The sequence below is a fragment of the Mirounga angustirostris genome, unplaced genomic scaffold, assembly GCF_029215605.1.
Source record: "Mirounga angustirostris isolate CCGP_5_RB_7025 unplaced genomic scaffold, mMirAng1.0.hap1 SCAF_9, whole genome shotgun sequence".
Lineage (NCBI taxonomy): Eukaryota > Metazoa > Chordata > Mammalia > Carnivora > Phocidae > Mirounga > Mirounga angustirostris.
Window position 1 is genome coordinate 132,455,033 of NW_026991717.1, and position 18,501 is coordinate 132,473,533.

An 18,501-nucleotide genomic window follows, 5' to 3' on the forward strand; every position below is an offset into this window, starting at 1 on the left:
AGACATCATTGCAACCCCCAACACCTAGCGCTTGTGTAAAAATGTAATTAATATTTACAAAGAGCTTACTGTAGGGTAGGCATTCTTTTTTAACTACTTTGCATATATTAACGAATTTAATACAACAACCTTTGATGTAGGTGTTGTTATGATCCCTATTTTACACATGAGGACACTGATGCACAGGGAGGTTAAGAAAAGAACCGTCTCCAAGGTCAACTAGTGAGTTGCCCTTGCTGGGGTCTAAATCCAGACACATTGTTACTAAGAGTCTGCATTCTGACCCTGAAGAGGAAACATGAGTTGGGCGAACTGAAAAGTCCAGTAAAGTGGGGGAAGGGGTTTGATGAAGCTGGAGGAGTAGGAAAGAAGCAGATTTTGCACCTTGAAATTAGGTTAAGGAAGGTATGCTTTTTAAAAACGGCTGGGGAGTTATATAAAGTTTTTAAAGAAGAGACGCTCAGATTTGCATTTTATAAAGATCACTCTAGTTGCAAAAAAAAGCTGATGCTGTGGAAAGAATCTTGGGAGAGATGATGGTGTTTGGGCAAGAATAATGACCTGCAGTGGAGAGGAGACCATTTTGAGAGATGATTAGTAAGTGGGGAGACTCAACAGAACTTGGTGAGAGTGGAGAGTGAGGGACACAGAAATGTTAGGGATGATGCCTGGGTTTCTGCCCTAGGCAGCCACTGTGGCAGGAATAGTTCACTAAGATAGGGAATACTGGAGGAAGGGGCAAAGTTTGGGGAATACCTATGATACGTAAGACAAGTAATGAGTGGAGGTTATCTATCTATCTATCTATCTATCTATCTATCTATCTATCATCTATCTATGTATCTCTATCTATCTATCTATCTATCTATCTATCTATCTATCTATCTATCTATCTATCTAAATGGTCTGGAGTTCAGGGGCTTGGTTTTTCTGTAGAATGGGGAGTTATTCACAGGAGTGAATAAAATCATCTAGGGGAAAAGGAAGAGATTGAAAAGAGGATCTAGAGTAGAACCCCGAGGGTAGAGAAGGAATAGCCAAGGAGAAGAGAGGAAAAGCAGGAGAGTGAAATTATCAAAGCCCTGAGAAGGGAATGTTTCAAAAATCAGTGTCAGTTGCTGCCAAGAGGTCCAGCAACATAAGGACTTACAAGAGTCCACTAAATTGTGTTGCTATGGAGACCATTGGGGACATTGGTGAGTGCAGGCTCAGACTAACAGAAGGGGCAGCAGGAGGTAAGGAAACGGAGAGTACCAGTGAGGACCAGGTGTTCAAGGGTAGGATTTAGTTACCCTTTTCTGAATGCCCCTGTGTGCACAGTCTACACTCCTGCATTGGGGAAACAGTCCATGCATGTTCTTAAGGAACTGTGGCCTAATTGGGGAAACAAATCATGGTCTCATGAAGTGAAAAAATATGCAAACCATTTTTTCCCAATTTATTTTTAAAGAAAGTGTGTGTGTACAGAAACACGTATCTATTTTTTGTTGTTGTTGTTCGTATACATTACAAATCTCCGGAGGAATATACAGGAAACCCAGAGGTTATGTATGTGTTTGAGATGGGAAGGGAACTAGGCATATAGGAGACAGGGATGGGAAGGAGACTTCTCACAGTATACAGTTTTATTCTTGACTTTTAAACTAATGTATTAGTTATTCAGAAAAAAAAGTGCTTGTATTCATTTCCTATGGCTGCTGCAGCAAATCATCACAAACTTGGTGGCTAAAAACAGAAATTTATTCTCTCACTGTTCTTGAGACCAGAAGTCTGAAACCAAGGTGTCAGCAGGGCCATGCTCGATGGTCACAGGGAGAATCCTTTCCTCACTTCTTCCAGCTTCTAGAGGCTCCTGGCATTAGTTGGCTTGTGGTTGCAGAACTCCAACCTTGGCTTTGGTTTTCATGTGGCCTTTCTCCTTCTGCGCCTTCTAAGTACCAATGGCTGGATTTAGATACTACCCTAATCCAGGGTGATTTCATACTGAGATCTTTAATTAATTACATTGGCGAAGACCCTATCAGTGATAATTAGGGAGTAGTATCATTTTATTGCAATGTTACTTCTCCTAAATTCAGTATGACCTAAAACAAAATGTTTTCTGAGAAGAGGTAGTTGAATACAACAGATGACATGTAAACATACGTGGAACCATGCTTGTGGAACCAACAAGCAAGAAAATGAACAACTTATACCCCAAAGTTTCCTTGTGCCCCCTTGTAATTCTTACCTCTAACCCCTTTCTGCACCTTGCTCCTCCAGGCAACCACTAGTCGGCTTTGTTACTATAGTTTACAGTGTCTAACATTTTATATAAGTGGAACCATAAAGTGTGTGCTGTCTGGCCTCTTTCATCCAGGATAATTAATTTGAAATTCATCAATGTCAGAGCAATAGATCATTCCTTTTTTTAATGTAGTATTCCATTGTATGGATTTAACACAATTTATCTATTTGTTGATATACATTTGGGTTAGCTCTAATTTTTGGCTATTATAAATAAAGCTGCTATGAACATTCATGTAAGTCTTTGTGTGAACATATGCTTTCCTTTATCTTGGACGAATACCTCAGGGTGGAATGGCTGGGTCATATGGGAGGTGTTATTTTCATCTGAAACCACTGAACTGATTTCCAAAGTGGTACAACTCCTGGCAGCTACATTTTACATTCCTGCCAGCAGTGTGTGAGGTCCAGTTGCTCTGTACCCTTGCCAACACCAGGAACAGGATCAATCTTTTGATTTTAAACATTCTAATAGGCGTGTAGTGGTATCTCTTTGTGGCTTAAATTTGCATTTCCCTAATGACTACTGATGTTGGGAGTCTTTTCATGTGCTTTATTTACCATCCTCCTATCTTTTTTTGTGAAGCGTCAATTAAAATCTTTTGCTCAGGGGTGTCTGGGTGGCTCAGTCAGTTAACCTTCAGCTCAGGTCATGATCCCCAGGTCCTGGGATCAGGTCTCCCACTGGGCTCCCTGATCAACAGGGAGCCTGCTTCTCTGTCTCCCACTGCCCCTGCTTGTGTTCTCTGTCAAATGAATAAATAAAATCTTAAAAAAAAAAATTCTTTTGCTCATTTAAAAAATTGGGTTCGGGGGGCACCTGGGTGGCTCAGTCGTTGTGTCTGCCTTCGGCTTGGGTCATGATCCCCGGGTCCTGGGATCAAGTCCCGCATCGGGCTCCCTGCTCAGCAGGAAGCCTGCTTCTCCCTCTCCCATTCCCCCTGCTTGAGTTCCCTCTCTCTCTCTCTGTCAAATAAATAAATAAAATCTTTAAAAAAAAATTGGGTTCGGGCATCTGACTGGCTCGGTTGGAAGAACACTCGACTTGTGCTCAAGGTTGTGAGTTTGAGCCCCACATTGGGTGTAGAGATTACTTAAATAAATGAATAATTTTTAAAATTGGGTTGTATTACTAAGTTATAAGGGTTCTTTACATATTCTAGATAGAAGTTCTTTGTTGTATATTACATTTTGCAAGTATTTCCTCCCAGTTTATGGCTGCATTTTCATTTTCATAAGTGTATTATGAAAAGCAGAAAAATTTTAAAACTAGTTCATACTTTATGTGTTGCATTTAAGAGATCTTTGCCAAACTCAAGGTCACTAAAATTTTCTGTTAGTACCATCCTTCTAAAGCACACAGTTTGAAAAAAAAAAATTCTGAAAAATATCTGAGGAAAAAATTGGCTATACAATTTAATAGTACTATGGTCTAAAATGAGGAAAAGAAAATGAAACACTAATTGTAAATTTAACATCAATACACAATCAAGTACTCAATAATTTATTTTTAAGCTAAGTGTGCCTATTACTTGAAATGTGGAAGACTGCTTCGGCATAAAAAGAATCACACTTCAAATTAAATAATGAATGTGTTTTTATTTCTCTTCTAATTTTTAAAATGTGAACATTCTGTAATTCAGTCACGGGGGCCTTTACTTCCAGGTGACTTCTTCATTGGGTCTCAATTCCCTGTAGAAATTAAAAAGGAAAGAAAGGAAAAAGTACAAATTTAATTTTTATGGGGGGTAGAGAGTCAGAAGAGTATTCAATATTTTATATTTTATATTCTATTTATATTCTATTAAATTCTATATTTTATATTCTATTAAGTTGACCCATTAAAATTTTTATATAGACTCAACATACTCATTCAAGTCTCTCATGCATCCCTTTGATTTCATTTTTCCTGATTAAGGAACTGCAATTTCTTAGTCTGTACGAAAGCGATTATCCTCTCAATGAGTTCATCTGAGGTTTTCTAAACCCCTTCTAATTCATTTTATCTTTCTTAAAATCCTTAACTGTAAACCTCCTCTCCATACTGACTGTGAGTGCTGCTCAAGCCTCTGGTCCCTTGAGCTTCTTCCCACCTCGCTGCATACCCAGTGGCAGACACCCCGTCTTGCTAACTAACTCTCTGCTGCCAAAAGAGCCATCTCCAGAGACACACTGGGACCAGGCAGCGGCCAGCTGCCTTCTGATCACTCACCCACCACGTCTAAAGCTCTCAAGCAGTGTTGCTGTGAATACAGCACCAAGCCACTATTAGTGCCACAGATTTCAGCTATGTTCTGGCTTAAGTAAGATAATATATGATAATATGTGAAAGCTATATTAAAGGCTTTGATGAGCTAGTTTAAAACTTTGTTTCTATATTACAGTGCATCCTGAATGCCAAAAAAAATTCAAACATTTGAAATAGCCTGTTCATAAACTGAAGACTTGCTGGCATTCCAAAATAATCATACAGTTTTGTAGAAGGGTTAAACAACAACTAATGCTGCAAAATAACATAACTTAAATATAAGTCCTCGGGGGAAAATTTACCCCTTCTGTTTATTTTTGGCACATATGATATTAAAAAGGCTTATTTCCAAGAACTGGTTAATTGTTCATTTAAAAAAAGTGTACAAACTAACCTTTTAAACAACAAACTCTTGTTCCGGAAGGCAGACAGCTTTTCATCATTCTTTCTGTCTAGATAACATCCAAGGACAAACCCCATGGGCACAAGTATATGTACCCAGTGGTCACGAACAATCTGAATTACATTCATCCTGAGTGCTAGGAAAAAAAAAAAGATTATCAGAAATATAACTGCTTTTGAAATATCTTGAAAAATTGCATCTGAAGCAGGAGGATAGCCCTGAATATAGGAGATAGATGTTACAAGCATAATAAGCCTCTTCAAATTTGCTTTGGCATCAGAATGTAGTATACAACTTAAAATCTACTTGATGACAATTATACAGGTGACAATGATTAGTATAAAAATTGCACCGCACTAAAATCAATTTATTAACTTCCTTTTTAGCTCCACTAGTGGTCTGATATGGTATAGCACAGAGAAATGGAGAGTATAAAAAATACTAGACTAAAACGTGAAACGTGAGCCCAGCTGTCCACGGGAAGAAACCCCCATTTCACTTTCCCGTCTCCACCGCTCGCAAACCCGGGGTAGGTCCGGACCAACCCTCGCCTAGAGACACCGCCGCCGCCCAGGGCTTCCCTAGAGGTGGACCCTCCCCGCCTGCACAACGGGGACCCGCGGCGTCTCGGCTCATCTTGGACCCCGGAAAATTTTACCTGCAAAGGCTGAATATTTGCACCCTCCAACTATTAATTTAAAACTTTTACATGTGTAAAATATTTTTAGAACCTCTGACAATGCTAAAACAAATGTAATTATACTATTATGCCCAAAGCAGAATTCTTTAGTTAAGATAACATTATTGAAAACTAATTTTTCAATTAGCAGTAGTTGTGACTCAGATAAACCCCATTAGCTACAATACTGCTAATGCACAAAGCTGAAAACTAATTTTTGAAAGGAAATAAAATGAGAGAAATTTTAAAAAACCACTGCATTCAACAATGTCATGGTAGATCTCAATATCAACTCAAAGATTTTACAAAAGATAGGGACAGAAAGGAATTTACTTTTATAGAATAACTACTAGGTACCAGGGCCATCATATAATCTTATACATAACATGAAATAACTATTATTATCCTCATTTTATAGACTAAAAAACAGCTTAACCTAAACAGGTATTAAGTACAGAGCTGGAATCCAAGCTCAGGTTTCCTCCAAAAATCTTTTTCTATTAGATCTCAGTATCTCTCTCAAAGACCTCTTCTCGAATTGATATTTATGGTACTTAAGGGCTTTTAAGTTCTAAGGTTTTCTAAAAGGTAGAGGAGGAGGACTAGAACTAGAAGTCACCATATGGAAAATAAATTTGCCTTAATTAAAAAAGAGTTGAATTGTCAGTTTCTGCAAAAACTTGTACCTAAAGATGAAATCAAAATGTACCTGCCTACGCATGAATCTAAGATGAATAAATCATATACAATGGCTGAGAAGGCATGTGACAACACCCTGGTAAGAGAATACTGCCGACAAAAGTGCTCAGCACTAAACTGTGCTAGGGTTAGGTAGACTGGATTCCTGCCTCTCCTAAGACACTGATTCTCACACTTAACACATTTCAATTCTTTATTTCTCAAACTTCATCACTGTCTAAAGGTACCGGGCAAGAAAATGGACATGAAGTTAACAGTTGCACAATTACTCTATACTCTATATGATAAAGTGTAACATTACATACAGCAGGTTCCAATCTGGAAAACTATGTAACATTAACAAGTTATTTAAAATATGTAACTTACAGTTTAGTCATTAATTAAAGGTTTAGTCTACCGTCTACAGCTGGAATTCTCAAACCTGACTGCGTATCAAAAACATCTGTGGAGCCTTTATCAAAATAGGGACTTTTGGGCGGGGGGTGTAGGCTGGTGGCTGTCAGTTGAGCATCAGGCTCTTGGTTTTGGCCCAGGTTGTGATCTCATGGGTTGTGGGATCGGGCCCCAGGTCAGGCTCCCTACTTGGCAGGGAGTCTGTTTCAAGATTCTCTCCCTCTGCCCCTCTCCCCGTTCATGAGATCGTGCGCTCAAATAAATAAATCTTTAAAACAAACAAAATAGGTACTTTCGGTCCTCCTTCCTTGTGGGACTGGAAAAACCTATAGTTGAAAGAACTTTTTAGATGATTTGATGAAAATAGTTCTTGGGCAACCTTATTTCCTAGAGGATGGCGGCTTTCTTAGCACTATGCCTTCCTTAAGTAACGTTATTTGCATTTAGATACTGAAGCACTCTGTGAATCTGACCAAGTGCCCACCAAGTTAGCCACTTACTTGTTTAATAAACTTGAACCAGTCAAGTATAGGAATAACAATACATGCCTTAATCAACTAATGTAACTTTGAAAGCACAAAACTGCAAAATACTAGACAATGTAGGTCTCTGTAAAAGTCAAGTGGCCATATATTCAGTCACCTGTCCTCACAGGTTCCTCAAATTTCTTAACAGGGGGTCAAGCCTAACCCTCAGCACAGGTGAGTCAGATACTATCTGTATTTTAACCAACAACAAAGTGCTTATTGACTTAGCCCAAGACTGTTCTAAATAAGCCCATGGACACCTGTGGGCTATAAGCCATATTGTTGTTGGCATTCTTCCAACAGGGCAAGTAGCTATTGTCTGGCTCTAGTCTGAGAATCTGAGAAGAGGTGAGACAAACCCCTGAGACTCTGGCTGCACATAGGCTCTTACATACACTCTGTAAGTGAAGACTGATAGATAAAAGGATTCTGTGTATTCAAAATCCAGAGTTGGGCTCAGCCACCATGATTCCATCGCTAACAGGTAAATGACAAATGTTAGTCCATGAGACATTTCATATTACATGTGTATAATCTATTTAATGGACTTCGGAAGCAGTGGCATTGAACGTAATTTGTCCTCTGTATTTCACTGTGAGTGAATGACTGGGGAGAACAAAGATTTATGGACCTAAGAAGTGAGCTACAACGATTTCTTGTAGAATGGATAGGAGGAGGGATATAGACAGGCTCTGGTCATGAGCCCAAGACCACAGGGGGCTTTATCTGATGGGTAAAGGGCAGTGAGGTCCTGGACAGGCTCCAATGAAACAAGCTGAGGTTTGGATAGAGTGACATCCACATGGGTGCCCATGAGGGTACTGCACATTTTTTTTTTTTTTTGAGGGGGCAGAGAGCAAAGGGAGAGGGAGAATCTTAAGCAGGCTCCATGCTCAGCACAGACGTGGAACACCACCTCACGACCCTGAGATCATCACCTGAGCCGCAATCAAGAGTTGGATGCTTAACCTACTGGGCCACCCAGGCACCCCATTAGTGTCTCCTTTATTAAGACTCATGAAAAATCCTTCTTTTACTTCAGAACTGGGACTTGCTATGGTATTCCTAAGAAAAACTAGTTTTTATCTTAGGGACTCAAGGAATCATGTAACTGATCACCTATCCTTTATTACCAACACGGTTCAAATTTTTTGCCTAGCTCTAGAAAGAACTGTTATAGCACTGTCAGGTACGGTTCTTATTGCTTTTCATAATCACTAACTCATGTAATCTTCACAATACTATGTGTGTATTCACTAATGTCCCCAATGTAGTAGGCATATTTTTTTTTTCAGATGAGGAAATCCAGGGGCAATCGACTTGCCTAAGGTCACAGATGCAGTAAGTGGCAGAGTCAGGCAGTCTGACTTCTTGGTCCAAGCTATTTGTGTTTTATTGTCTGTTAGGGTAACTATAGAGATAAACATTTAGACTGACCTCACTCAGCGTTATCTTATTTTTCCCAACATTACTTTTTCTTCAACCAATTTTTCCCGCCTAACTTCTAAAAAGAAAACTGGATCTGGTGTGTATTTTTATGTCAATTCATGTTGTTAAACGTAGATGAATAAATATTTCAAAAATTAAATCCTAATCTCTGATTGGTCTCCACAGCATTTTAGATCGACTTTTTTTTTTGAACAATACATAATCTATGAAAAGCAGGGCTGGATGCACGGAGAAACTGAACTCCTTGAGGTCTGGAACCAACCGTGTCTTAATAACCGAGTACAAATTAAGTATTACGTTTTTAAAAAGTGATTTTTTGTGTGTGGAATGGTCGGCTCAAAAGGGTTTGCGATTTGGAAGAGAAGGTTAGTTTCCAATCCTGGGAGCACCGAGACAGAACGCTGGAACTTGGACGAATCTGGGATGCTCGCGCCTTCCCTCCAGCCTAGGAGCGTGATCCCGGCCTGTCTTCTCTCCGGTCCGGCCAGGGGCAGTCACCGGGTGATCCCCAAAGACGTTTTCCAGTAATGACAGCCTCCCACTACCCTTTCCAAAAGCCGTCAGGTGCGAAACGTGAGCCCACGTGTCCACGGGAAGAAACCCCCATTTCACTTTCCCGTCTCCACCGCTCGCAAACCCGGGGTAGGTCCGCGCCACCCCGCGCCTAGAGACACCGCCGCCGCCGCCGCGGGCTTCCCTAGAGGTGGACCCTCCCCGCCTGCACAACGGGGACCCGCGGCGCCTCGGCTCATCTTGGACCCCGGACCCACCTGCGGCCTTGGTGCCAAAAACGACCCCACGACCAAGGGCAGCGACGACCCAACCACCGGCGCCGGCGGAAGCTGCGGCCTCGGGACCTGCCACTCGCTACGCTCGCTCGAAGAGAGGGGTGGCGCTGGGAAACCAGACCTCTTCTTCCTTTTGCCGTTGGACTCTTCTTGTACTTATTGTAGCTCTCACGCATTATAAATATTTTAAAAATAAGACTTCGGCGCAGGGTGACGAGACTTTAGTCGTAAGCGCCATCTCCTTCCCACAGCTGCGTCCCCCCCCCCGAAGATGGTATCGCCCTGGGCCTTCCCCGCCTCGGAGGCTCGCCTCCACTTTCAAAATGGCGGCCGCCATCGGGGGGCTTCTGCTGGCTGGTCGTCCCGGGTGCCTCTGAGCGAGCATCAGCTTTTCTCGCTCTTGAACCTGGATTCGACTGGGGGTTGGGAAGGGCAGTGGACGGCGTTGGGGGAGGACTGGCGAGGCAAGTGAGGGCGGAGGAAAGGAGCGAGACTTCGGATGGGGGAGGGGGCGTCCTCGGCCCTCAGGGAGACCCTGGCGCCACTTGTCCGGGTGGGCGCTGGGGACGTGCTCCTGGGGTTTCGGTGGCGACTGTCCTGGCCGGGCCTGGCGGAAGTGCTCATCGAGGGAAAGAGACGTGATTTCTCCGTGGGTCTAAAGCTCCCGGTGTTTGTAGCAGTCCGTACGATTCACTCCTGTGTTCTCCTTCCCTCTTTTTGCCGTTTCCCGGTGACCTTTCAGTTTCGGCGCTGGAGGAGTTAATCCGACGCCGGCTTTGGCGCCTTTGGCCCTCGTGGTTGCTGTGTTTTTGGCCGCCTCGCTGGGGGTCTTCCGTGGTCTCGGGTTCAGAGACCACGAGGCTGCCAAGCCCTGGGCACAAAGTAGGCGTTCTTTTTTAGTTAGTCGATTCCCAGGGACCTTTTAAGTTGTTAACCGGCCTCCCGCTCCCCCCCCCGCCCCAGCGCCCCAGCGCCCCAGCCCTCCAGGCTCCCTTTGCCCTCAAGCGCTTCCATCACTGTATTATTACATGCTCTTAAGTAAACGAGGTCAGACGAGCCTTAACCCCGGCAAGTCTGGCCTCCTGTCACCAGCCGAACATGAGTTACCCATTGCGCATCCCCTAAGTTTTTATCTTCTGTCCCCTGTGATTTTTTTTTTAGGAAACCAGTTCTCTTCCCGAACTGACCAGGAAAAGACTTTTTGGTCTTCGTGAGCTCGAGGGCCAACCCAGATTCCTTCGTTTTCCCTTGGATTTTGCCTAGTTCCCTTTCGCTGTCAGCAACATGCAAGGTCATTATTGAGAGAGCGAGTAACTGTGAGAGATAATTGAGATGAAGTAGTATCCGTCAGGAAGGAATTGATGGTCTGGTTCGGGTTCATTCTTTAAGCACACGTGTGTGTTGCTTTGAGTGCTGTGCTTGAATTTGTCGATACAAAGATGATCGCTTTTGCTCTTAGCCTGTACATTCAGCATCCATTCAATAAATATTCTTGGTGCGCAGTTTGTGTTAGGTAAAAAAAAACAACAACCTCCTGAGGCCACCAAAAAAGCTTCATAAAGGAATAAATATTTCAGCTGGGTTTTGAAGGGTCAAAAGGAATTTACAAGGCTCAGGAGAAGGTCATTCCTGGATGCAGAAACTTGAGCAGTTTTGGCATACTGAGGGAGAGTGGGAAGATAAATGTGCTTGCGCATGCAGTGCAAGGGTGGTTGGTGAACGAAGAGGAAGATTGAGAGCAGCTTGTGAAGGACTTTGATTTCCAGCTAAGGAGTTTAGATTTTATTTGTTAGAAGGTGCATACTATGCACAAGGAAAGGGCATGAGTATATTTGTTTTTTTTAGGGTGGTCTCTGACAGCTGTATGGAGGATCAACTTGGAACAGGAAAACTAGATAAGAGGAAATTGTAGTCATTGAGGTAAGGTAATGATTGCCTCAATTGAAGTAGGATAGTGAAGGGTGTAAGAAAGACCTTTCTGAAATGTCAAATAGGATTCAATGGGTGGCTGCAGTTTGGTGGAGGGAGGGTGACTCCAGAGTTTTTGGTCCAGGAAACTATATGGATGATGATACCATTAAAATCAAGCCTAAGATATGTACATAAAAATAGAATGGTGCCAACCTGCACCTTAAGGAGTGGGAGAGCACAATGCTGTACCATACGAAGCATTGATTTTAGAGTCTAGATTTGTGCTATTACAGTAGCCACAAGCTGCATGTAGCTGTTGAACCCTTGAAATTGTGGTTAGATTGAATTGAGATGTGCTGTAAATATAAAATACACACTGGACAAAGACTTGGTATGAAAAACAATGTAAAATATCTCAATAATAATGGCTACGTACTGAAATGATAATATTTTGAATGTGTTGGGCTCAATAAAGTATATTAAAATTAATTTCACCTGTAAAACTTTTCAGTGTGGCTATGAAAAATAAATTTAATTACATTTGTGGCTTGCATTATGTTTTGGTTGGGCAGATTCGATGTAGTCTAGACTAATGATAAAGGAATTCGTATGGAGGTGCCATTTGAGCTAGGCCTTGAGACCGTGGTGAGCAGTGATGTCAGCAGCTTGCTGGTGCCCTCCATTGCCAGTTAAGGCATTCAGGTTTTTGTTTTTTCAAGCAGTGAGAAGCCTTCAGAGATTTCTGAGCAAGGGTTAATATGTGGAGGGGTGTTTCTGAAGATTAATCTGACAGTCATGTTTAGGTTGAGATGAAGGAGGAAAGGCTGGAGGGAGAGAAACAGAAACCCAAATATAAGGTAATGAGGCCTTGCTTTAAGGTACTGGTGGTAGGAGGGGAAAGGGGATGATACACAGGTGAGGCATTTTGAGGGAAAAATAAGCAGGAGTTGGTAACAGACTATTCAAGAAGAAGTAAAGGAAGGAATCAAATGTAGAGTTTCAAGCCTTGGTTACTTAGATAAGGACTAATGAATTCATGTCATACGATTATAAAGTACATCTGAGGCTAGAGGAATTTAATCTCAAAATAGAACCAGCAAAGTTGGAAGGAGGAAGTGGTCTGCTAAATACTCTTCCTTTTTATCTCCTTGCTTTCTGTATCTTATCTAATCAATCAGACCCACCAGCTCATTTTCCTAAAATACGGAATTTCCTGTATTATGTCATCTTACTTAAAAATGGATCTTAAAATGTTTGTTGCCTGAAGAACGAGGTCCAGAGTCCAAGACCTTCCATTATCTGGCCCTTTTCTGTTCAGTACTTTTTTTTCATTTTTTTGCTTATATGAAGGTGTGCTCGGCTGGTTTTTCCACTAAAACTCTGTCAGTTTTTATGTGCCTTTGATCATGTTATTCCCCTGTTTTGAATACCTTTTCTTTTTGTCTCTTTCTACTCAGGTCCTACTAATCCTTAACAAGTAATTTAAGATCCCACCTCTTTTATGCTTCTCAATAACATACGCTAATGTCAGTTTTTAAAATCTTATTTCCTAAACTGCATATTTTAGCTCATGATTATAACCAATTTGGTACATTATTTTTGTCTTTTATTATCCTTTTATTATCTCTGTTTTATGTAAGCTTTAGCTTCCTAAAATTATGACAAGTTTCTTTTTTAAAAAAGGACCATTTATTATACTACTTGCCGCTGCTTGTGATGTTCATCTTAGGGCACGACATAGAAGTTAAACACCGTAATTAGAAGTGACTCTGTTGTACCACATTCATCAGACTCTCATTTCTTTATTTTTTAGATTTATAAAGAACTCTTCCCTTGAATTCATGGTGTTTCATCCTATGTACAACTGAGATATCAGTAAGTAATGAATGTGTCTAATAAAGATACAGCTTTATTATGTTATGAGCAATTGTATTAAAAATATCTTCACCTATTGAAATCTGAGTCTGTGTGCAAAAAGGTTTAACATGAACTCATTTACTTCTGTCTGCAAGATCTTTCGTATTTTCACTTCATAATCTAAAGAAAGGGGAAGTGAAGGTGGATTTGAGTTAAAAAGAGTTTCTCTTAGGCCATTAATATAATTATCGTACAGGAAACTTTTCGGCAGGGAGAATTTTTAGTAGATCCTTTCCAAAATTGTATTTATAAATGATTTTCATCAAATTGGAGAATTAATATCTTTGTATTTCTCATACCTCACAAATAGGAACATACTAAGCCAATATATTTTTAATTTTAACTTGTTTCATCAGTTCTTTACTGAACAACTGCTATGTGTTTAAAACGTGCTAATATAGTAAGGATACAAAAATGGATCAAGCCTGGTCTTACACTCAAGAGAGCTCTCACAAGCAAAGGGAAGTGCATATAAATAGGTAACTGTTAATGGTGCGGTAAGGGCACTAAGCTCATTTGACACGAGCCATACTTCATTCATTTAAGAAGCTTTTATTGACCCTCTACTACGTGTTAGGCACTATGGAGGCATTGGAGGATAACTGTGACCAAAATAGATAAGGTCTATTTTTGCATGGAGTCCATGATCTAGTGCTGGCGTGAGGAGGAGAGATGGGGGTGGGCAAAGCAAGTAAATAAGTAGCAGGTATAGAGAGCAGTATTTTGAGGGAAATGGAGTAATGTTGCAGGATGTAACAGGTAGGGAAGGACTTTAGAGTTGTTAGAAAACCATCTCAGAATAAATTTGAGGCAGGGAAAATATACAAACTAGCTAGAGATCTTAGTGACAATGGAGATGGAAGGAAATTTGAGAAATAGGATGGAGGTAAAAATGCAGCACTTACCGATAGATTGGATGTGGGATACAAAGGAAAGGAAGGACTCAAGGATGATGCCATCAGAGATCAGATGATACTTATGGCTGCGGAACTGGTGAGATTACCTGGAAAGAAAGAAATAAGTCCTACTGAAGAGCACTGCCACATTTAGAGGTTAAAGAAAGAAAGTAACTAGCAAGGGAGATGGGGGAGTGACGAGTTAGATACAAGGAAAACCAGGAGAGGGTTGACACAGAAGCAGAGGGAGGAGAGCATTTCAAGGAGGCCGAACACTTACTTTTACTGAATGTTGCTATGATTTCTGCCAGTTGAGGCCAGAGAAATAAATGCCCATTGGCTTAAATTGCATAGAGGTTGGTCAGTGACCTTGATGAAAGCACTTTTTTTTTAAAGATTTTATGTATTTATTTGACAGAGACACAGCAAGAGAGGGAGCACAAGCAGGGGGAGTGGGAGAGGGAGAAGCAGGCTTCCTGCTGAGCAGGGAGCCCAATGTGGGGCTTGATTCCCAGGACCCTGGGACCATGACCTGAGCTGAAGGCAGACACTTAATGACTGAGCCACCCAGGCGCCCTGGTGAACGCACTTCTGGTGGGCTGGTGGAGGAAGATGCTAGCTTTGGGAGTCTGAATGGGAGGTGAGAAAGTGGAGACACATTTGTGGACAAATATTCTGAGAACTTGCTGTGAAAGGGGAGCATAGAAGTGATGAAGTACTTGCAGGGGATTGTAGGATTAAGAGAGGGTTCTTTTAAATAGGGGAATTCTAGAGGATCTGCGTATGCTAATAGGAATGGTACATCAATGATACATGGATATTGCAGGGAAAAGAGGGAATGACTGAAGAGGTTCAGTCCTCTAGAAGGTAAAAAAATGAGAATAGGATCCAGAGTACTCATGGGGATTGGCCTTGGATGAGAGCAGTGCCATTGATTCCTTGTAATCAGAGACACAATGGTGTTCATGCAGATACATTAATAGAATTGGTATTGGAGAATGGGTTACTGTCTAATGACTTTGTTTTCTAACTGAAAAATGAGGTGAGATGATCAGCTGAGAGTAGGGTGGAGGGAATGGTGCATGATGCTTGAGCAGAGAAAAGGTGATGTGAAATCATATCAGAGATAGTCAACCTACTACAAAAACTCAGATTGATAGGTAGTGCTTAGTGCCTGTTTGACATATGTATATATATTTTTTCCATTTGAGATTTTTGACTTTAAAGAGTAAGTAGCACAGTGGTGGGATTGTTTGTTTGTTTTTTCTCTGGCAACATTCAGTTTCTGGAATAGGCAAAGTGAAGGACTGGAGTCAGTCAGGGTTGGGGTTTTGCCAGGCTGGTACAAGGAAGGACTAGAGCGGCCAGATACTTGATCGTGTTTGCAAGATACTCATGGTGGATTGTGGATCAACAGGAAGGACATGAATGGAGACAGGAGGGGGTGAAAGAGCAGTTGGGGGGTTAGAGATTCGGTGAGGCCGAAGGATGTTCGAGGTGGGATTACTGAGTAAGCAAGGCGGGAGTGAGAGCATGAGACGCCAGAAGGTGAACATTTGGAAATGGTGCAGCTCAGGGGTGATGAGGTTCAGGGCATAACCGTGGTGGTGGGAGGCTGAAGTGAGATGAGGTTATTGGAAGTGAGAAAGGGGACTAGAGTCTGTAGCGGAGTTACTGAGGAAGACCGAAATCAGGTATTAAAGTCCTCAGGGAACGAGGTCCGATTAACCTATGCCAGCAGTGAAGAGGGAAGAGGGAAGGTTCCTAGTGAACTATCTGGGAGGGCCTGGAGTATTTGGAGGAGGAAGGAGAAGATCTGGTTTGGAAGCTGCAGTGAGGAGCAAGGAGCACAGACTTCCTGCTTCGGAGGCACAGGGGGTACAAGGAAGAAACCCTTGAAAAGGCTGCAGGAGAAACAGTTCCTGTGAAGGTTATCAGGCGAAGAAAGAGAACCTTCAGGGAAGAGGTGCAGTTTCGGGTGAGGGTAAGCAGCGTCATTCCAGAGGACATACTGGAAGGACTTGGGAGGGATAGAAAGTAGAGGAGTGGATCCGACTGGCAGATGTGCACATCAGTGATAATGAACAACCCAGGAGTCTTGGGTCTTTGCCTGTGACTGGGGAGAAAAAGGATGGGAAATGTGGTGGGATTGGTTTCCTGACACATTGTCATGAAAGGTGACAGCTTACCTGACTTTGTTGATAGGACCTTGGGTAGCCGGTAAGAGACCATCAGGTATGCGTGACCTCTCCTACTTGCATAGTTGGCCAGGGAAGGCTAATTTACTTCAAGGAGCTAAGATCTGAAATATTGCTGTGGAGCTGTACTTCGCTAATGAATGTTTTTGTAACATCTGTTTAATAGCATGCAATTCTAGGTCTTAAATCCTAATAGATGTGCTCATGTTATATCTCCTTGAAATATACACAGTAGGCATCCCAACATAAATTCCATCAAATATATGTTGAGCACCTACCGTGTGTCAGGTTCTCTTTTAGGAATTGCAAACATGAGATTTTACCTCTGTTTTTTTAGTTGCTTACTTTCCAGCGCAAGCATTTTTAACATCCAACGCCTGAAAAGTATGTGGATTTCTATGTGTTTGTTTTTTGACGACTGAGGGGAGAAGGAACAGTCCACAGCTTTTTATCAGATTCTCAAGGGGGTCTATTTATTTAAGGACCCCTGGTCTAATAGGAGAGAGAGACATGAAAGCTAATCATTGTAATGCAATGAAATCATTGCCATCACAGAGAAAAATAAAGGAAGCACAGATTCACCTTGAAGAATGAGTTCATTAATTATCTATTTATATATTGAGGAACTTGGTAGTCTCTATTCTAGGTAATTTACACATTATTTGAAATCTTCCAGCATCCTTTTTATGTGTATTATATTAAAGATTTATTTATTTATTTTTAAAGATTTTATTTATTTGAGAGAGAGAGAGAGAGAGCAACAGAAATAGAGAAAGCACGAGCAGGGAGGAGAGGGAGAAGCAGGCTCTCCAATGAGCAGGGAGCCCCACATAGGGCTAGATCCAGGACCCTGGAATCATGACCTGAGCCGAAGGCAGACGCTTAACTGACTAAGCCACCCAGGTGCCCCATGAGATTGATTTATTTTAGAGAGGGAGAGTGAGTGTGCACTGGGGGATGGTGAGGGTGGAGTGGAGAGGAGCAGAGGGAAAGTTTTAAGTAGACTTTGCACTGAGCACGGAGCCAGATGCGGAACTCTTATCTCATGACCCTGAGATCCCTACTTGAGTCGAAACCAAGAGTCGGACGCTTAACCAACTATGCCAAGGCGCTCCGTTTTATGTGTGTTATTAATACTCATGTTTATAGGCTGGAATACATAAGTGAGGAAAGGTTAATTAATTGCTTAGAACCACCTAGTAGTAGTTTCAGATCTGAAACTGATTCTAAAGTCTACTGCTTTTCTTTTCTTTTTTTTTTTTTTTAAAGATTTTATTTATTTATTTGACAGAGACACAGCGAGAGGGGGACACAAGCAGGGGGAATGGGAGAGGGAGAAGCAGGCTTCCCGCAGAGCAGGGAGCCTGATGCCAGATGCAGGGCTGGATCCTGAGCCGAAGGCAGACGGCAGACTGAGCCACCCAGGCGCCCCATGTCTACTGCTTTTCATTAAGCCACACTGGGAGCCACTGAAGGACTCATTATAAACAAGAGTACATAAGATCATGTTTGTACTTTGAAATTTAGCAATGATGGAAATAGGTCTTTAAAGTGTTTGCTTTCTGGGGCGCCTGGCGCCTGGGTGGCTCAGTCAGTTGAGTGTCTGCCTTTTAATTCAGGTCATGATCCCGGGGCCCTGGGATGGAGCCCTGCATCGGGCTCCTTGCTCAGCATGGAGTCTGCTTCTCCCTCTGCCCCTCCCCCTGCTCATGCTCTCTCTCTTGCTCTCTCTGAGATATGTTTATGGAATTTCTGCCCACTTGGAAACCTGATGCAATGTTAATTTGTACGTTGTTTGTTAGACTATGATGTATTTTTAATTATGTTTTTATTTCTTTTGAGAAGACTTTTTGGATTGTTTTTGGACCAAAAATGACATCTATTATCAAATTAACTACCCTCTCTGGGGTTCAAGAAGAGTCTGCTCTTTGCTATCTTCTGCAAGTTGATGAGTTTAGATTTCTGTTGGACTGTGGCTGGGATGAGCACTTTTCTATGGATATTATAGATTCCCTGAGGAAGTAAGTTACTTTTCATATTTCTAGACTTTTATTAAATGAACTTCTCTTTTCTACACTGTAATACCATCTTGATGATATACGGTATT

General features: G+C 41.8%; 2 protein-coding genes across 7 annotated transcripts in view; one reads left to right on the top strand and one right to left on the bottom strand.

Moving 5' to 3' along the window:
• Positions 1 to 3,865: 3,865 nt before the first annotated feature.
• Positions 3,866 to 9,630, bottom strand: NDUFB1 (NADH:ubiquinone oxidoreductase subunit B1). The gene is made up of 3 exons (XM_045901420.2): positions 9,455 to 9,630; positions 4,929 to 5,073; positions 3,866 to 3,978 (listed from the first exon to the last, which is right to left on the bottom strand). The coding sequence occupies exons 2-3, from the start codon at positions 5,063 to 5,065 to the stop codon at positions 3,942 to 3,944; spliced, it is 174 nt and encodes a 57-aa protein (XP_045757376.1). The 5' UTR covers positions 5,066 to 5,073; positions 9,455 to 9,630; the 3' UTR covers positions 3,866 to 3,941.
• Positions 9,631 to 9,783: 153 nt separating this feature from the next.
• CPSF2 (cleavage and polyadenylation specific factor 2) overlaps positions 9,784 to 18,501 on the top strand; it is a 33,556-nt gene continuing 24,838 nt past the window's right edge. For 2 of the 6 annotated variants that reach the window (XM_045901422.3, XM_064571499.1), the window contains exons 1-4: positions 9,784 to 9,936; positions 10,634 to 10,763; positions 13,197 to 13,258; positions 18,240 to 18,415. In XM_045901422.3, coding sequence (XP_045757378.1) covers positions 18,267 to 18,415 — 149 coding nt within the window. In that variant the 5' untranslated portion in view covers positions 9,784 to 9,936; positions 10,634 to 10,763; positions 13,197 to 13,258; positions 18,240 to 18,266. Of the gene's footprint in view, positions 9,937 to 10,633; positions 10,764 to 11,317; positions 11,393 to 13,196; positions 13,259 to 18,236; positions 18,416 to 18,501 lie in introns of all 6 variants that reach the window. The other 4 variants (XM_064571497.1, XM_045901425.3, XM_064571498.1 and 1 more) reach the window with 4 other exon arrangements.

Excerpts from the sequence above, each read along its gene's own strand:
- NDUFB1 (XM_045901420.2), bottom strand. The coding sequence starts at position 5,065 with ATGAATGTAATTCAGATTGTTCGTGACCACTGGGTACATATACTTGTG. Across the intron at positions 3,979-4,928 it reads AAGAGTTTGTTGTTTAAAAG|GGAATTGAGACCCAATGAAG; the intron begins GTTAGTTTGTAC and ends TAATTTCTACAG.